Genomic DNA, 18,393 nt, shown 5'->3' with positions numbered 1-18,393 from the left:
ATTTTCCAGTATCCCTAAGCATAGGAAATCAGCTATAGTTTTAAGAACTATTTTGGATAGATACCTTTAATGCTCATGCTGAAAGTGGGAGTCATTTCACTTAAACTTTTACCAGTTAGAAGCTACGTAGATACTCTAAACCAGCAACTGGACCCCCTCCATCGTCAGTGAAAAGTGGTAGGATGAATCATTCTTTGAATGTGTCCATTTTAATCAGCTGTGCCAGTTGCCTAGATGACCAACTTTATGTAAATGAATATAATTTGGGCTGGCCACATAAATTTTCTCTTCTCTTTCTCTGTTTTGCAGGAATATCCATCTACACAGATGCACATGGACCCATATACTTGCATAGTGTGTCTGTGTTACATAGCCACTGTCACTTACTCCTTAAGAAACATTTTTTGCTAGCTACAGCTGACAATGCTTTTAGTACACAATCATTCTTGGTTTCTTTCTGTAGGAGTTAACATAATGTGCATTGCACTGAGTTTGGATGAGGAACAAGATCTTAAAATGTTTTAGTAGCAGATCTGCTGATTTGATGGTATATTTTTAAAGGGGGTGGGAGCAAATCATAGAAGCAAACCAGGAGAAAATGGAACTTCAGTTCAATGTTTTTACAATGTGGGTATCAATGCTTTCTGTATTATTTATTTTTCATTAGAGATCCATTTGTTTAGTTGGCTACAAAAATTAATGTTTTATCTTTTGCCTCTTTAGCCTTTGTCAAGAGAATACCACTATGGCAATAACTTTGGTTATATAGTGGCTTTCAAGCCATTTGGTGAGAAAGAATGGAGAAGAGTTACAGTTACTAATCCTGAAATTGGCCGGTATGTCCACAAGGATGAATCAATGCCACCTTCAACCCAATATCAAGTAAAAGTGAAAGCTTTTAACAACAAAGGGGATGGACCATTCAGTCTCACTGCTGTCATTTATTCAGCACAAGATGGTGAGTAAAGGTTCCAGATAAGTTTTACACTGAGGGTCCAGATCAGCACTACCATCAGTAGAGAGAACCTGGTCCTTCACACTGATTTATATAGCAACATACACCTTCAGCAAGGAGGGTGTATATTGCTCTCACAAAACACTTGCAGTTTGTTCTGAATAAACAACTTCAGACTCTGCTTTCTATGTGATGCAGGGCGCTTGGTTGTACTTGCTGTCAATGAGCAATACACAGAAGCATTCGAGATTCTTCACACCGCTTGTTAAAAAAAGAAATTCTGATCTTCATATTGGTCACCTAAAACATTTACATCATTATCCAGCAGTGTGTCTGTGATCTTAATACATGTATTTGACGTATGTGTATTTTTTTTGCTTCTTAACAGACCACACTAAAGCCTATTATTCTAGTAGATCAGCATCAGAATTTAGCCCCAAATTGTGAAGGAATGATAGTTCAGTTGTATCTAGCTACATTTCCAGCATGTTTAGAGTCTGATATAAATTATCTGTGCCACATTCTTTATTCTGGTTTGGAAGTTAGATCTATCAAGTGAATAATTTAATGAAAAACTCTTTGACACTTCACTAAAATCTTTTTCTTAATTCTTACTGGAATTATTTCACATTTCCTATTATCTTTAGGATTGAAGTTTAAATGACATTTCCAAACTTAGTGGGAGAGAGAAAGGACTAGAAGAAGGTCTACCTTAAATCAGAAGAAATATATGCAACATCCTAATTGCAATATAAACACTCAAGCCTTTTTTAAAAAAATGTGGTTTATTAATTTCTGCCAGAAACCCAAAGAACTGCTCATATTTTTCTTTCCGTAGAGCAGAATCTCCTTCACAAAGTCAACAGATCCAGACCAAAGAGCCAAAAGGAGGCGTATGATAACAAGGCCACATTCTCACACTTCCGACTGTTCTTTACTCTGTGTACTTTATAGGAGATTTATGTTCATGATTCCCATTAGCACTAATGGGAGCTTTGCACACAAATCGCCCACACACATCAAAAAGATAAAATAGTCCTTTTGTTTCTTACAATATTTCAAGCTAGCAACACTTAGCTATCTGAAGAGGCTAATACTAATCCTTTTTCTCAGAGAAGTGTACCTTAGGATATCATCTTCAACAGCTGCTGCAGCAACAGAATGGTTGTTTTTGCAATTGTATAAATGAGTTAGTAAATAGCTATGATGTAGTAAAGGCCATATCTGCCAATTAACATTTCAGTATCCATTCTTCTTCAGAGACATTATCGACAGCTGACTGATAAGCCCCCACATGTTTATATTAGGATTATACTAACCATGTCAGGGATAGCAGTGTGTTTGTATAGCTTTCTAAGTTCAGAGACATGGCAGACCCTAGGAGCTCCAAAAGACAGAGGAAAAGCAAATGTGCAGTAGTGCCAGCTTCCAGATAAAGAAGTCTTTTCGGTGGCTGCTGATGTCCTAACATAGACTTTAGCAATGTCCAGACACTTGATAGAAACACTTGTGGTTGAACGATGCCAGATGTGGGTAGCAAAAGGAATAGAAGCTCAGTGAACCTACTTCTTTTCTTTGATTTCAAGCACAAGAGTCGCCAAAACAGTCAAATTCACGGTGCTCCAAACCTTACCAGTAGTGCTCACAGCTCCTATGCAGAGCTACAACCCTGAGTACTGACCATATCAAATCCAGGAACTACAGGGTGGGTTAGAAGGAATTTTTCCAGTAAGTGTAATGGAAGTTATTCCAAAGAGCATTCTGCAGTTTTCTGCTGACATCAGGACTTATACAAAGTCACCTCCATACCTTGTAGCATGCTTACTGGCTCCCAGCCTTAACTTTGTATAGTTGCGCTTAGAAGATAATTGTGTGATGGCCAGTATGTTTTCAGTGAAGAGAACATATTGTGAGGCCCATGTGAGTGCTTCTTGAGTTGGTAGAATTACTGAATTAGAAGACTGGAGAAAAGCAGCTGATGTCATCTTTCTGGCTCAGGAGAGACTGCAAAATATTTACAGAACATAAATGCCAAATAGGGATATAAATTATTTGGAACTCATAAACAAGCATAAGCAGATGAAATATTCTTTTAGAGTACTGTATCAGCAAAATCCCTGGCAGTTGGAACTTTTCAATATGAAACATCTTGGCAAATTCTGTAATTGATACAAAGGAGAAGAGTCTGACAGTGATTTGGGAATAGATTAGATGATTACATCTATTCCACCTGAACTTCTGTACCTCTGAATCAGCAAGTGATATTACTACTGTCAGACAACACAACTTCTCAAAGGTATTAGTGAGATTTCAAAGCAATATGGTCATAGAGCATTCCATATGGATGTGTATAAATACGCATACATACATAAATATAATGACAGCATTTCCACTAATTTGTGTATTTTGTAATATATCTGTGTCTGTCTAGTTAGAACTGTGGGCATCTTTATTCACTTTAGTGACTGGGGAATTTCTGTGTTCCCACATGTTTTAAGCCAAGTTCCATATCTGACAACTACTAGTCATACCTGCCATTGCTAGTAGCGAGTAATGATTGCTAGTAATGAGTGCACAGGCCTCTTGCTTATCTAAATTCCTGTCATTGTGAAAACAATTTTGCAATAATGTATCATTTTTTAATTATACATTTGCATTATTAACAGTCATTGAAAGACAATTACAAAAGGTAACTTTGCATATAAGATTATTTTGTTACCTTGGATACTTTTCATGAGAGATGTAACTGATTTTTTTCTTAACAGTGGCTGTTTTGATGCATAGTTGACTGGATGCCCAGTTGGAAGATTAAGTATATGAAAGCTTTCCTCAGCTCAGGCTGCCATGCCTGTCTGTTGCAACTTGTTTCAAAAGATTCATGACAGAGAACTGTTCTTAGCTTGGAAAACTTTATCTTTTATAGACATTGCTAAGTTCATACCTTTTTAAATTCCTTACCTCACTTAAAATACAAGCAGCAGTGAAATTAACAGCTTCTTATAATGAAACTAGAACTTAAAATTTTTAGCCCTGAATAAAAGCATATCACATTAGAATGGTCTGTATTCTATGTTGGCTGCTGTCCAGAACGAAGAACACAAGCAAAATCAACTGTGTGATGTATGCCTGATAAAAGGGTACTCTTGGATTATTTCTCACCTATGTTCAAGTTTGTATGTGCCACTAGCCAGGTCTATATCTAATATCTAGTCTTCTAAAAACTTTGTATCATCACGACTAAGTGACATACACATGAATATTTGTGTGTAACTAGCTTAAAAAATCTGATGTATATAATCTGTGAGCTGCTGCCCAATTTAGTAAAAGATCACTGGATGCTTCATTCTGTTTATCAAAGCCTGTTTATAATTTACAGAAATTTCAGCATGGAATCTGTTGAAGCATAAAAATACATAGTCTGAGCCAAGTAATAGGATCAGTGCTATGTTATTATAGAGTCATTTCCCGTACAGATCATCACTGAATTTAAAGTAAAGTTCAAGTAAAACCAGATTAAAGACTAACACACTTGGCTTCCTGACACCAAGAAAATAATACAAAATACTGAAGTGAGAAGAGCCCCTGTAAGCAAGTATAACAGTATCACTGGATGAGATTAGATGTTTAACATGTGTTTCATCTTCTAGCTCCAACTGAAATACCTACAGATGTGAGCGTAAAAGTTTTGTCATCTTCTGAAATGTCTGTTTCTTGGCACCATGTTTCTGATAAATCTGTGGAAGGATATCAGGTGAGTTCAGAGGTGGCACTGTATATCTTCTCATTCATTTAATTTCAGTCATTAAATGCAAGAATAATTCCTACTCTAGCATTCTGTCTCCTAGGGTTCATGTCTCTTTAGTTGTCATTTGCTGTACAGATTTCACATCCTGAGAAACAGGTTCTTTTTTTGTGCTACGTACTTCATTACTACAACATACTAACAAATGTACGTGCTGACTATTCACCTGAAAAAAAGGCATTATTTCCTAAGAGAATCTTACCTATGTTATGTAATTGAATGCCTATCTCTACCTTCTCAAAACATACTGAAATTAAGTTTTGGGTGTAATTGTCAACACAAAAGTGAAATTGTAACTAACTCATGGCCCATCTAAATTAGCAGCAGTTATTAATATAATTCACCCACAAATCCTATAGTAAGTTGGACTATGTGACAAGTGCCCTGAATCCAGTATAACAGAGGCAGTGCTATTGTGCAAGACAACGATGGTTTGTTCATGGTTTCTATTCTCCACATGAAAAAGAGCTTCAAGGTATGTTCATCTGGTCCAGGACTAAGTGGTACTACCAGTAAAAATTGTTCTTGTCCTTGTACAGAGATGACAGCAGCCACAGGGTGGGTACAACCAGAAATGGCCACGTATACTCCAGCAGGGAATTCTTAACATCCATGTGTAGTGGATGCTGACGAACTCTGCAGTGTGCAGCCAGCTTACTTTGGCTGCACTGCAAAATAGGGATTTGGGCCTTAGTTTGTTAGTGGCTTGCTTTGTGATTTAAGTTGTCGACTGCTTGGTGGTAGTCTCTATGTTCCAAAATGAGCACATACAAATGTGGAGTAACCTCGTAGAATGTATTTTTATAACTGAAACGTATGAATAAATGTTGTTTTAATTAGTAATACTTGTTTCTATATTTCCTGATCTCTGTTTCTGTCTCCATGAGATTTATGTAATACTTTTGGGATACTGTAACAAGATCATAGTGAAGATCTCAATAAGAACTAGCATAGCGTCCCATATAAAGCTTGATTCTACACAGTACACACATTAGGTTTTAAAATTACAAGCAGAAAATACTGGAGTTTGAAATTAAGACACTGGCATCAACAGTAAGTCCTAATTTTCTAAAGCAGCCCACTGGTTTGGTGTTTCATAGAGATTGTGCAACTAGAATAGCGTGGACAAATTCGTGGTCGTAAGTGAGAGCCGGGTGGAGTGCCCAGCTCTGGGAGCTTGAGTCAGCCCGCCACGTCGCGGTGTCGCACTCCTGAGCTGGGCAGTCCGTGCAGAAACTGGGCACGAAGCCTGCGCATCCTGAATAAGCAGAGCAGAAACGCGGGAGGCACGCACCGAGGGACTTGGGGGGGTGTGGGGAGAGCAGGAACAAGGAGCGCTGGGAGAGGTTGGGATTGCAGCAGCGATAGAGCGTGACAGTGGATGTTGAGAGTCGTAGTAGGGAATGGGGTAGGAAGGCTGGAGGAGTGAGGATAAATGGGGAAAGATGATGGTGGGAGGACATTGCCATGGGCAGCCCACTTTGGGCCGTTTCTTTTTAATTTTACTTTATTTTACGTAAAGCCATCTGAGTTGCTGTCAGGGAACATCAGGGGAAGAAGGGAGGGGAGAGGATTCAGCAGGAAAGAACAGGATGCACAGAACAGTCAATAAAAAAAAAAGAAAAAAGTCAGAAAGAAGCATGGAGGGTCTTTGGGCTGAAAAGAGAATAACTGCTGTTCTGAAGAAAGGTGGGATACCCTGGGAATGGGTGGAGAACTCTGTTACACAGAACATAGATGTGTGGGATGTGGCCTTAGTTTGATAGCTGGAGTGTAATTTCATCCACTTATTCCTAAAGAGGTACTACACTTCCACAAATCCAGTGTGAACTGGTTGGTTTGAATATGTACTGTGAGCAGTGGCATTAGAATATGAATTTCTTCTCTTTTTTTTCTCTTTTACTAAACTAATCTTCTAGTTATCAGGACTGTGGAAAAAAGTTCCCATCTGGCTACACAATAAACAGACTGACAGGCATGAATTACTGCCCCATGGAGCTCAGTAAGGTGTGAATTCTCAGGTCTTTTTCTCTAAAGCAGTCACCAGCCGCATTCTAGTAGAGGGGAAGGCAGCAGAGGGCAAGCCTGTGCTTCTACACTGAGGGCAAAAAGAAAGTCTTGTGCTCCTGAAAATCAGATCTCCCATCAGTCCTGAAGGAGCCATAGGACAGGGCGAAAATAGAGAGGGCTCTTCCAGAAGGTCAAGGCCACAGATACCTTTTGTGAAGTTATAACACAGGTTGTGGCAGAGCACTCAAACTACATTATAAAATTCCAACTAATATGCCTAGAAGGCTCTGTCTCTATTGGCATCAAGAAATAATCCAATATTTATTTGTTAATTACTGCTCAGCTGTGACACAGGTTAGCAAAATCCCTCATTCACTAGACCACCTTCTCAGTTTCATTTTGGTCTTTATTATTACCTGAAAATTGCATAAGTGACCTTTTAAATGCTGGAGTTAAGAGGTGGGAGTACCCTGAGCAAAGTACTTGGAGGTATTTCACCTGTGACACAACACTTTTCACACCAGGAGGAGTCAGATTTTCTCGACGCTAATGCATACTGTCAGGATGACTGCCCTCATGGTGATGAGTGTGAGCTGATACATTTTGCCATTACAGAGGAGTATCCTCAGCTCACACTTAAAGAAGAGATAAAGTATGAAAACTATCTCCGTCCATATAGAAGATTTAAGATTTATGAGTTCTTACGATAGCCTGCTAAAGCCACAGCTCTTCAGTGTGTGCAATGCCAAAGACACTGTTCATATTTCCTGCTGCTTCTATGCCAATAGATATGTTTATTTTGTTAAATTTATCACTACTCACCACCATTGTCCCTTGTTTACTGAAATATGCTATTAGCATTCATTCTTAATATGAGTAAAGTATCTTTTCTATGTCTTTCCTATGTAAAAATTTCATTAATATAAGAGCTGTTGTTTCATGACACTTACAGAAACAACTTCTGATGTATTTCAGTATATTAAAATTTGAATAGAGGAGAGGACCATGAAAGAGAGTGTTTTTCCCTGATTTCAGCACAGAGGGCTGCACTAATTCATCATGGCTAGGACATTCCTTCCCACAGATCACTGTTGGCTTATCGCCTACAACAAACTCTAGAGCTGGGGCGAAATACCCTCCTGTGTCCCCTGGGAGGTCATTACCTATGGATTATCCTAAAAAGGTTAATGCAGAGCTCTTTAAGAAAAAGAGAGAGGGGCTACTGAGCAGAGTGGGGAAATGTGACTTCTTGAAGCAGTGGGGCATTTAATTCTAGGTATCACTTCCACAGAGGCAAGAGACTGAAAGAAATTTCTAAGTTATTTCAAGAGACTTTAAAATTATTTAAATAATAAGTGAGAAGAGAAATGTAGAAGTAGCATAAAGAAGACAATACTTTTTCTTAGCTCTCAAGGGAGTCATCTTACTTGAAATTTTTTCTTTTCCAAGAGTAGTTACAATGATCCAAATATGTAGATATGACTGTATATTAAATGAAGAGCTAAAGAAAAACATTGTGTGACACACAGCTCACACACTACAGGAGTAAAGTCCACAACATTGCAGCCAAGAACAATAATATTTGGGATTTAAATTTAATTTAATTTTTAAATTATATTACTTCTGCCTGAATTGTAATATGCTCTTAGTGAAGTAATTTACATTTTCATTCATTGTTCTCGCTTGTCTTGTTTGATGCTGTATATTACTTGTTATATTACGCCCTTAGCATCACTGTAGTGCAAATGAACAGTAGGACTGTAGAAAGTTTTGCAAGTCAGAGGTATTCAAAGGCTTCCAGCATATGCCCCGTGATTAACAAAAGCTTCGCATAAAGTGTTTGCCATCTTTAGGTAAAGCAGGTACTTAATTAACATGATAGAACATACTGAAAATGAATTAATTAGTCTTCAATGGCCAGTTAATATCAACAACAAAGCTACCACTGTTCCTATCGTAGCTAATAAACTTTTGGCCACCTAGAACTTCACAGACATCCCTTTGCTACAGGCTAGAAACTTGTTTGAACTTAGGGGCAGAGGTAGACATGACGTCCTCTAGCTCCTGACCTACATGCCTGCTCCCACTTCAGTCAGCCACTTCTAGTTAACAGCTTGTGGTATACAGCTGGTTGCATTCAACAACAGCAGTTTACCTAGGACAGTTTGTTAATTATAAACACATGAAAAAATTCTGACTTGAAGATCGTAATCAGACCTTCAGCCGAAGTGACTGTGACAGTTTCAGATCCACACCAGTTTGAAACCATTCATTAAGCGGAGGTTACCACCTTGCTGGAGATGCCTGCAGGATGGATTGGGTGCACATTCCTCACTCATTTTGGGGCAAAGGCTGTTGACTCAGTAAAATAGCCACCTTGTTAAGTGGGAGTGTGACTGCCTACATTCCAGTAAACTGATGTTCAGGATGGTAGTTGATTAAACTTCCAAACCACTGTGCAGGACATACATTTATATAACTAAAAATTACCTGTTTGTGACTGCTGAAAGGCAAATATGCATGCTATATTTAAAAATTGGAGCCAGCTGGGCCTGCAGATGCAATGTGATTCTCTCTGCACCAGGGAAGAGTGAGAAAAGCCATTAAGATATTGTCACGTTTATTGTCACCTCTAACGCTGATGGACAAGACTGAGGCAACAAACATTGATGAGAGACTTCAGTATTTAAATGAGAGTAACCTCTGTGTAGTGATACTGGCTGCTACTGTGTCCAAAGGCATTTGAAGTAGGTGAAGAGAAATCCTCTACTGCACCTCTCCTCATTCAGCCACAGTATGTGCTCTGAAAGTAAAAGAAAGAAATATTTCTATTAAACGTTTTAATTTAAACATGAACAAGAGAAGATAAAGCCTTGCCAAACAAGGGTTGTACCCATAATTTGTAAAGAGGAGAACTGTGATATTAACACCTTGACAAACTATCTCCTCTCCTAATCTATTCCTTAAGTGAGGTTCCTAAGGAAAACTAATGTCAGCAGAACAGAAGATTAAAGCTGGTGCTATTTAAAAGATAAAATAACAGGATACCTGATGTCACCAGTCAAATCTCACAAAGCAAGATTTTTCTTAGAACCTGAAATTACCAACAACATTAACTTCTTCCTAAAAAATTTTAAAAGATCCTCATGTAGCATACCCAAAAATGATTATGGAGACAGGCAGAAGCCAAGCAGAAATGCTGAGAGTAAAACCACTCAAATCCAAAATGTAATAGGCATGACTTTCCACTCTTTCAGGTTAGTGCAGTAATTTAGTCTTATGCAAATGGTTATAAACCAGACAAAACCCAGAGACTGACAGTGTTTTACTCTCATTTGCATCTCACAAGACCATGCAGAATAGGACCCTGCGTATGTGATGGACCCTATGGAATGGCATCACTCCATAGGAATTACTCTCTTTTAAACTGGTGCTTTGTAATGCGTAATGAATTAAAGCAGAATGGAACAATTTCTTGGGAAAAAAAAACCTCACAGAATTTCTATGTACAGTTACTTGACTTTGGATTTTAAGATATTACAAGCTTACATTGATGCTTTTCCCATCGCTTAAGCATTTTCATGTTCTTTCTCATCTACTTGGACAAATGTCATATTGTACTATGATATCTGATTGAATTTAGCCAAAGAACTTTAGAAAATGGTTAAGTACATGTATCTAGACCTGCACATACAGATGACATGACCGAATACTTCTCATTCCCTAGATAGAAGTACAAAAGGATTAAATTTGTAAGACATTTTAAACAAAATATTGCAAAAACATTAGCAGAGTTTAGTCTATACTGTAGTGTAGGAAAACAATATTAAAGTTCAGAGTAAAATGCTCAAGCGAAACAGCAACAAGAAAATAGTCTTGTTCTTTGAAGGCATTATCCACCTCCCAGACTTCTAATGACTTAGCTGAGAACAAGTTAAACCACTGTGAGAAAAGGTTTCATAGTAAAATCTGATTTTCTTTCTATTTCTTTATGTTAATGTATAACTTGGTTAAAATCACAGCCTGCAGAAGGAATTCCGTGCTATTGCTGTTAGTTTCTTTTAGCTCACTTATTACCCAGAGTATAGAGTATAGAAGTACCCAGCATACATCATTTTTTATAAACTTTCTTTATGACTAAATATGTTAAATTTAATCCTTCAATTTGCTTGCTTACAGATTCGTTACTGGGCTGCTCATGATAAAGAAGCAGCTGCACAGCGGGTACAAGTAAGCAATCAAGAATATTCAACCAAATTGGAAAACCTGAAGCCTAATACTCGCTACCATGTAGATGTTTCTGCCTTCAATAGTGCAGGCTATGGACCTCCCAGTAGAACCATTGATATCATTACCAGGAAAGCACGTAAGTAAATGGAGCATTAGGCTGAGCATAATGTCATGTACTTCATTACTGCATGTTGCGTCATGTCAATCATGTTTTCACATGTGGCTTCTCATTCATATACCCCACGTACTCCCTTTATGTGGTATTGGTTCTTTGAAAATTTCTACTAAGGCTCTCCTTCCTCTCTTTTGTTGCCATGTACAACGTGGCTATCTTACAAAAGGCTGTAAGGAGACTAAGATTTTAGGCTCCTAGGAGGGTCAGCTACAAGCTCAGATCAGGTTGCTCAGGGCTTTGTCCAGTTGGACCTTGAAAACCTCCAAGAATAGAGACTGCACAACCTCTCTGGGACACCTGTTCCACTGCCTGACTTTTTCTGACCATCTGGTCTGAGTCTCTTTTAATCAAATTTGTGCCTTTTGTCACTCGTCCTCCTGCCATACCACTTTGAAGAGCCTGGATCCTTTTTCTTGATAACCGCCCTGTAAGAACAGACAGGAGGTTCTTGGGTCCCTCCAAGGCAGTCTCTTCTCCAGGGTGGACAAGCCCAGTTGTCTCACCCACCCTTCACAGGGCAAGTGCTCCAGCTCCCCATCGGGTCGGTGGCCCTCTGCTGAACTCACTCCAGATTACCAGAGTCTTTCTAGTACTGGGAGGCCCAAAGCTAGACATGATATTCCAAATGATGAACAATTCAGACCAGCCATTACTTAGGCAGCTATACACTGTCTTTCTGTTTAATCCATAGCGAGAAGGATTGTATTCTGATGATTAAAAAGTGACCAATTGCCATTTTCATTTCATTAACAGGAGGGGGAGCCAGGATCAGGCACCCTTGAAAAGTGGGTGATCTGAATCACACGCCATAATAGATTTCTGAATATAGCTCCTGACTTAATGATGATACCTAGCACTGACACATGCTGAGCAGTGTTCAATTAATATATCTTGTGTGTTTAAAACACACTTATATGGGCTAAAAATATGTACAACTAATTTGAGGATTTCAGGGGTTCATTTGTGTTGCATAAGACTCCGTTTTATAAGCTTATTGTGCGAAATACAATTAATGGTTTCTGCAGTGGGGTACTCCTGTTTCTACTAAGTTAAATGCTGTAGAAATACCTTTAAATGGTTAATTAAATATTTAAGCTCAATGAATAAATATGACTTAAGCCACATTTCTGGGAGGTTCTGAACATAGTTGCATGCCAGCAAACACACATGGTCAGCAACATAGCGAAGGGTAATGTTGGCCACTTCCATTCTGGCAACACAGAAAGGCAAACCCACAAAGCAGCCACTGCACAAGCCATCCAAAATTGCCTGGCTGGAGCTGTAGCAGTTCATTCCAGGAAGGAGACTATCCCTTAATCATGTAACGATCAGCCTAATTTCCCTTTTTACATTTCTACATGTCTTAATAAAAATGTCATTGAATGTTTATGAAATCTCATTTATGTGTACATTATACATGTGTTGCTTTTCAGCTCCAAGCCAACGCCCAAGAATTATCAGTTCTGTAAGATCTGGTTCAAGGTACATCATCACCTGGGATCACGTGAAGGCAATGTCAAATGAGTCTGCAGTTGAAGGATACAAAGTATGATCTATGGAAGTTTTTTTTGTCTTTGTGTATGCTACATGAGGTGCATTCTATAGACAGCATTGAATTTTTGTACCTAATCAGACTTAAAGACGGTTGCATGCTAAAGATGAAGGGATCATGCTCAGAGATCACAGACATCCAGTAGGCTTAGGGCAAAGCCAGCGGGCTTAGTCAATATGATGAGAAAACAGTGGGGCACTGAAATTCATTTGGGTGGTAAGCCATATTATGTAAAAGTTTAGTGACTGCAGCGACCTGTTTTCCCACATGATTACATTTATTGTCTATTGGCTAAAAATAACCCTTAAAAATATTGTACACTTTAATGGTTTTTCCTTATACCTGTATGCGTTGGTCCAGCTTTCCTTCCCCATCTCCGTGTGAGCCACTGTTCCTGGAACACGAGTTCTTTAAAGTCTGGGAAGGTACAGGAAGGGAAGGGACATGTAACCTTGTTAGAGGCAATTACTCTATAACTAGAGCAAGTCTATATACTAACTATAGGGCGTATAGAAAGCTTCAAAAATTAATTCCTGTTTAACTTTGCTGCTCGCTTGGCAGTAAGAAAACTAGTATCACATTTTACATGTTCAAATTTTGCTTGAAGAGTTGAACTGCTTCCTGGGAATTGCTGGCAGTGTTTCACAGAGATGATTGCAGAAGGGGTGGGGATCTTTTCTAAAGGCCCCACGAGACATATACCATCACATTTGCAATAGTTTAACATCATTGAGAGTTAATAATAAAATTAATAATTGTTTCATTTATGAAAATGGTAATAAATTTTATGTCAGAAAACCCAGATGAGTTCTCAGATTTTTATTTGATGCTTTTTGCCACCCTGTATTATTATCCTCTATCATTTAATTACTTATTTCAAATGTAAGGGCTGAAATTATTTTTCAAAAGGTGGCATAGTTTTATAATAGATAAAACAATGAGGAAACATCCTGTCTAGATTCACCATATGTAAAAATGGGAAAAGTAGTACCAGCCACCAAGTTTTGATACATATTGACTTCATATATAAATAAAAACCTAATGCTTTTTCATTGACAGACTGTACATAATGTAACTGTGTTTTCACGGAAATGTAGCATTTCAATAACTATACTTACTATGACTTTTCTAGGTACTTTATAGACCAGATGGACAACATGAAGGCAAGTTGTTTTCAACTGGAAAGCACACAATAGAGGTCCCAGTCCCCAGTGATGGTGAATATGTTGTTGAGGTCCGAGCACACAGTGAAGGAGGAGATGGAGAAGTAGCTCAAATAAAAATTTCAGGTGAGCAGATAACTTCCCTTCTCCTTTCCCACACTCCTTGGAAATCTTGGACTGAATATTTTCCTCTTGCACACTATCCAGAGATGGGCACACCATTCCCATCCAAAATTTGAGAGGTAGCTCTTCAGCAGCGACTGCACTGAGAATTAGAGTTTATCTTAAAATATTTTATTTCTGAAGACAGATAATGCACACAGGACACTTCAGCAGCAGTCCAGTTCAATCCTGGAAGCACTTCCAATCTTCCAAATATCAGACTGTTTCTACTGGTGCCCCCAGTTAGGCTGCCACTTCTAGTAGGGTCCTACAAGCATAACTACATGGGGCAGGCCTCAGGCTCAAGACGTCAGCTTGCAATAATCCTATAGTTCCTAGCACGTGTTGCCTCTGTATCTCATTCCTTTGTCAACTGCTGCTAAGGGGAAAGTAACTGAGAAAAGTGAGTTGTCCACAGTGATCCACAGACCAATTGCTAGGGGAGTTCCATTTTTCGGGAAAGAGGGGAGCTGTGACACAAAGAGGTAAGCAAGCAATGAGAAATGCAACATGCTCAACTTTAGAGTGGTCTGGATGATTGGTAAAGAGGGGAAGGGAGCATGGCTCAGGCTGATTCAACTTGTGCTCAGTTTTGATGCTAAATACGAGCTCACGCATGGTCTGTACATCTCTTTCCTGTTAGTCTTGTAATTTAAGTAGTGCCTTCGCACACAGTGTATGAAGTAGAACATAGGAATAAACATCAAGGACTTGGATAGTGTCTTTCCAAGGTTATGATTTAAACACTTGCATTGTATTCTTGTCTTTTTAATTAAGAAATGAACTTGGGAAATAGTAAGGATTAAACATCAACAGTATTCCTGTCACACAGTCAGTGCAACCATTGTTGTGTCTTTTAAAAAAAGCAATGCCAAGGCTATATTTTCTGTGTACTGTGAGAGAAGCTGCCCACTCCTAAAGGAGTGGACCTCCAATCTGCTGGTTTTCAGTAATACGTACAGTTTATATCACCTAGTGTGAACTCTTGGGTATCACCATTTTTGTTTGTATGAACCATCTATTCCACTTTTGATCAAATGGAATCTAGAGGTGGAGAATCCATCATTTGCCAGATATTTTGTTCTCATGGTTAATCACCTGCACTGTTGACATTTTTTTTTCCTATTTTTTTCTCTATATTTATTTTGTTTGGGGGTCTGGCCATTGTTCCCTTTTATAGCTTTTGTCTAGATTAAAGCGTCTGTTTGTGCCTGATATGTTCTCCTCATTAAGAAATGTGTATATATATCTGTCAAGTTACTGATCAAATGCTAAACAGACTGAGTGCCTTGAATTTCTCCATGATAACATTTTCTTCAGATCTTAACTAATTTCAATACCTCTTCTCTTCATCTCTCCAACTTCTGAGAATTCCTTTAGGACCATAGACACTATAACTATATGCACTGTTTCAACTCTGCTGTCTGCAGAGATAGTTTCGCCACCCTACACTTATTACTCCCAACATTATTCATGAAAGGCTTTCATTAGCCATTTATTTCCCTGCACTGAGCTATAAAATGGTGTTCATCTTGTTTGTCCAACACCAGCTCTAAATCCTTCCTGGAATCCCTGCTCTCCAGGATACAGAATCCCATCCTGATCTGTGTGGCGTGTCTGTTTTTGTCCTTGGTGTATAATGGCTACGGCAAAGCACAGTTGGTTTGAATGGCTTAAGTTCTCAGGCTCTCTGGATTTCTATATGAATGTGTTGTTGTCATTACTCTTTACTACTTTGCCATTTTGGTTCATGTACACAGTTCCTTACGTGTTTACTTCTAGTTTTGATGAAAATTATTGGATTGCATTCGGTCTGCTGCTGTTCACTGTGGAATTACATTAGAAATTCAGTGTGACCGTTCTTCAATAATTGTGTTTTGAAATCTGCCAGTGACTGAATTCTTAATCCATTTAGCATACACTGTGTTAATCGTCTGTATCATTTTCTATGAGAATGTCTTGGGGTACTAAGTCAACCACTTTACAAAAGTTGTCATACGTTGCGTTATATTGTCATACTCTGGGGGAATCACTTTTAACATATTTTATGAGCTGCAAAAAAGCTGAAGCAACTGCTATCTTTAGGACATGTCTTAGGTCATCTTTGTATCATACATACATTACCATCTAGCATCAGTGTGGTGCAAAGACCCTTTAGGTAGCAGCTGATTGATTACTTCCCAGACTGGAAGCAGAACCATCATGTCAGTACAATGTTGACCCCCCCAACGTTGATCAGTCTTGCCAGTAAGACCTGCCCCAAGTGTGCCCGTATGGAGTGAGCACCTCTGGGAGACTTAGCACTCTACAAATGCTAATTTGTAGAGTTTTGTGTTGCTCTGTCTTCCACGCTGCAGACAAGTTTTCAGCCACGACTTCTACGATACCCCAGCTAGACAGAGAAGGACTGTGCCTCTGGTGGCCTAGGTAGAGGCAGCATTCCCTGGATTCAGTTTAGAAAAGGAGATGAAAAAGGAGACAAAAGTCAGGGTAATCTCTTTGGAATACACAGTATACAGAGAATTGGGCAAGCATTTCAGGCTATTTCTCAGCTCAAACTATGCTTTTTCCAAAGAGCAGGATGAAGTGTAGTTTTAACACCTACACATGGTAAATTATGTCTGCTAATTTTTATTCTTAAGGAAATTTTATAGTAGTGTGACAGGGTTTAGAATAATTGCACAAGGAGGGTGATAGAGTGGTGAGAAGCTTTCAAGTAGTGGTGATTTTGCTCAGACACTTGCAAAGAAGAGAAGATCTAGTTTGATAGTAATGTGTGTTCTGGTGGTTGACCGGCCAAAATGGAACTTACATATTTACAGAGAGATGTAAATAATAGCTAAGGCAAAACGTAAGGCATCTTATCAAATGCAAGAGGACCATTGCCTTACCTGACCTTTAGGCATCTGATTCCAGAGTTTGCAAACCAAATTAATTTCCTGCCTAAGTCAATGGGGAGAATTAAGCAACTAGGGCAGGGGTTCAAGATAGTCTGGGTGCTGGCCAGGAATGAGCACATCTTAAGCAAACTGGAAGGCTGTACTGAAGAGAGAGGAATGTCTAGAAAAACTATTGTCTTCCAGATTGATGTTTTCCTGCTGTTCAGTGGGTTTCAAATCCAAAGTAATCTACATAATACACCTGAGTTAAGTCTAAGCTCCCATTATAATCAGTTGTCATCTAGGGTGTAATTCAGAAGCTTAAACAAAACCTGTGGCATTTGAGATGCCCTCAATTACCAGGGACATCCACACAATGCTGGCAGGCATGACGTGATCTACAGGGGACCTGAGGTCTTCTGGATCAGCAGCTGGAGGCCACACAGGACACCAGAAGACATCTTTTGGCCTAGATTTCAGGTGTATGAATTCCACCTATTTGCAAACCAAAACCATTTCCTTGATTTGTGTGGCTGCTGTTGCTGTCCTCGGCTACCATGTTGGCAGCCTGTTGTAGATGTACTCTGAGCAATTCTTAGCACTTGCTGAATTAGGTCTGAATTAGGTTTAAGTACAAGAACATCTAGTTCAGGAACCCTAACTGTCCTTGACGTCTTAACTTATGTATTAAAAATACAGCACATTTTAACTAACAAAATTACGTTTGAAAGTCAAATGTAAAAGAAACTAGAAATATATGTTCTTTCTAGATCAACCCCTTGTCTAAGGGAGAAGCTTTCTTTTATGTTTTCCTCATCCTCTTCCTTCTCACAGAAAACCGAGTCACATGCTGAAGAGGGAGGCAAATGTCCTACAGCAACTTTGCTCTCATATAACCAGTCAGCTTCCTACAGGATACACGGTTTTAGTTAAGAATGATATAAAGGAAGTTTACCAAACACAGCCATCTCACATGCGTTTCTTTTTACTGAAGATCTTGAAATATAAATACTTATCATAAAATCACTTTCTGTATATTTGCTGAGCTGCATTTCAGCATACAGCTATAATCAGTGTAAAATACATTCATGAACTTTTGTATTTTATTGGCTAGTGCCTGTTGTACAGTTAGAGGTTTGGGGATATTTTTCAAGCCCATTATAGTAAATTAATGAGCTACACAATTTAAAATTCATTCTTGAGATACCACAACCAGCCAAAGATTGGAACTACTTGTTTAACCAAAGGAGTTTCAATAGCTAATAATAGGCTTATTGGTTTTCTTTGAAATATATTAACTATTTTAAAGGCTGAGATTTTTTTTTTTTGTCTCTTGCATGCTTTTTGAATTGCCGTGCTTTGTCATAATGCTAGTATTAATGTAATCAAAACAATCTTGCAATCAGTAGGAACTAAAACCATACGGTGCTTGGTTCTTTTCTCACTTCACTTGTGTAACTGCACT

General features: G+C 38.7%; 1 protein-coding gene across 1 annotated transcript in view; it reads left to right on the top strand.

The window, feature by feature from the left end:
- Window positions 1-18,393, top strand: part of CNTN1 (contactin 1) — a 252,034-nt gene that overhangs the window by 217,569 nt on the left and 16,072 nt on the right. The window contains exons 19-23 of the mRNA XM_075059056.1: window positions 724-958; window positions 4,603-4,706; window positions 10,947-11,133; window positions 12,606-12,718; window positions 13,857-14,013. Of these exons, the coding sequence (XP_074915157.1) occupies window positions 724-958; window positions 4,603-4,706; window positions 10,947-11,133; window positions 12,606-12,718; window positions 13,857-14,013 (796 nt within the window). The remainder of the gene's footprint in view (window positions 1-723; window positions 959-4,602; window positions 4,707-10,946; window positions 11,134-12,605; window positions 12,719-13,856; window positions 14,014-18,393) is intronic.

This window comes from Buteo buteo, chromosome 28 (assembly GCF_964188355.1).
Source record: "Buteo buteo chromosome 28, bButBut1.hap1.1, whole genome shotgun sequence".
Lineage (NCBI taxonomy): Eukaryota > Metazoa > Chordata > Aves > Accipitriformes > Accipitridae > Buteo > Buteo buteo.
This window is presented reverse-complemented; position numbering and strand designations above follow the sequence as displayed.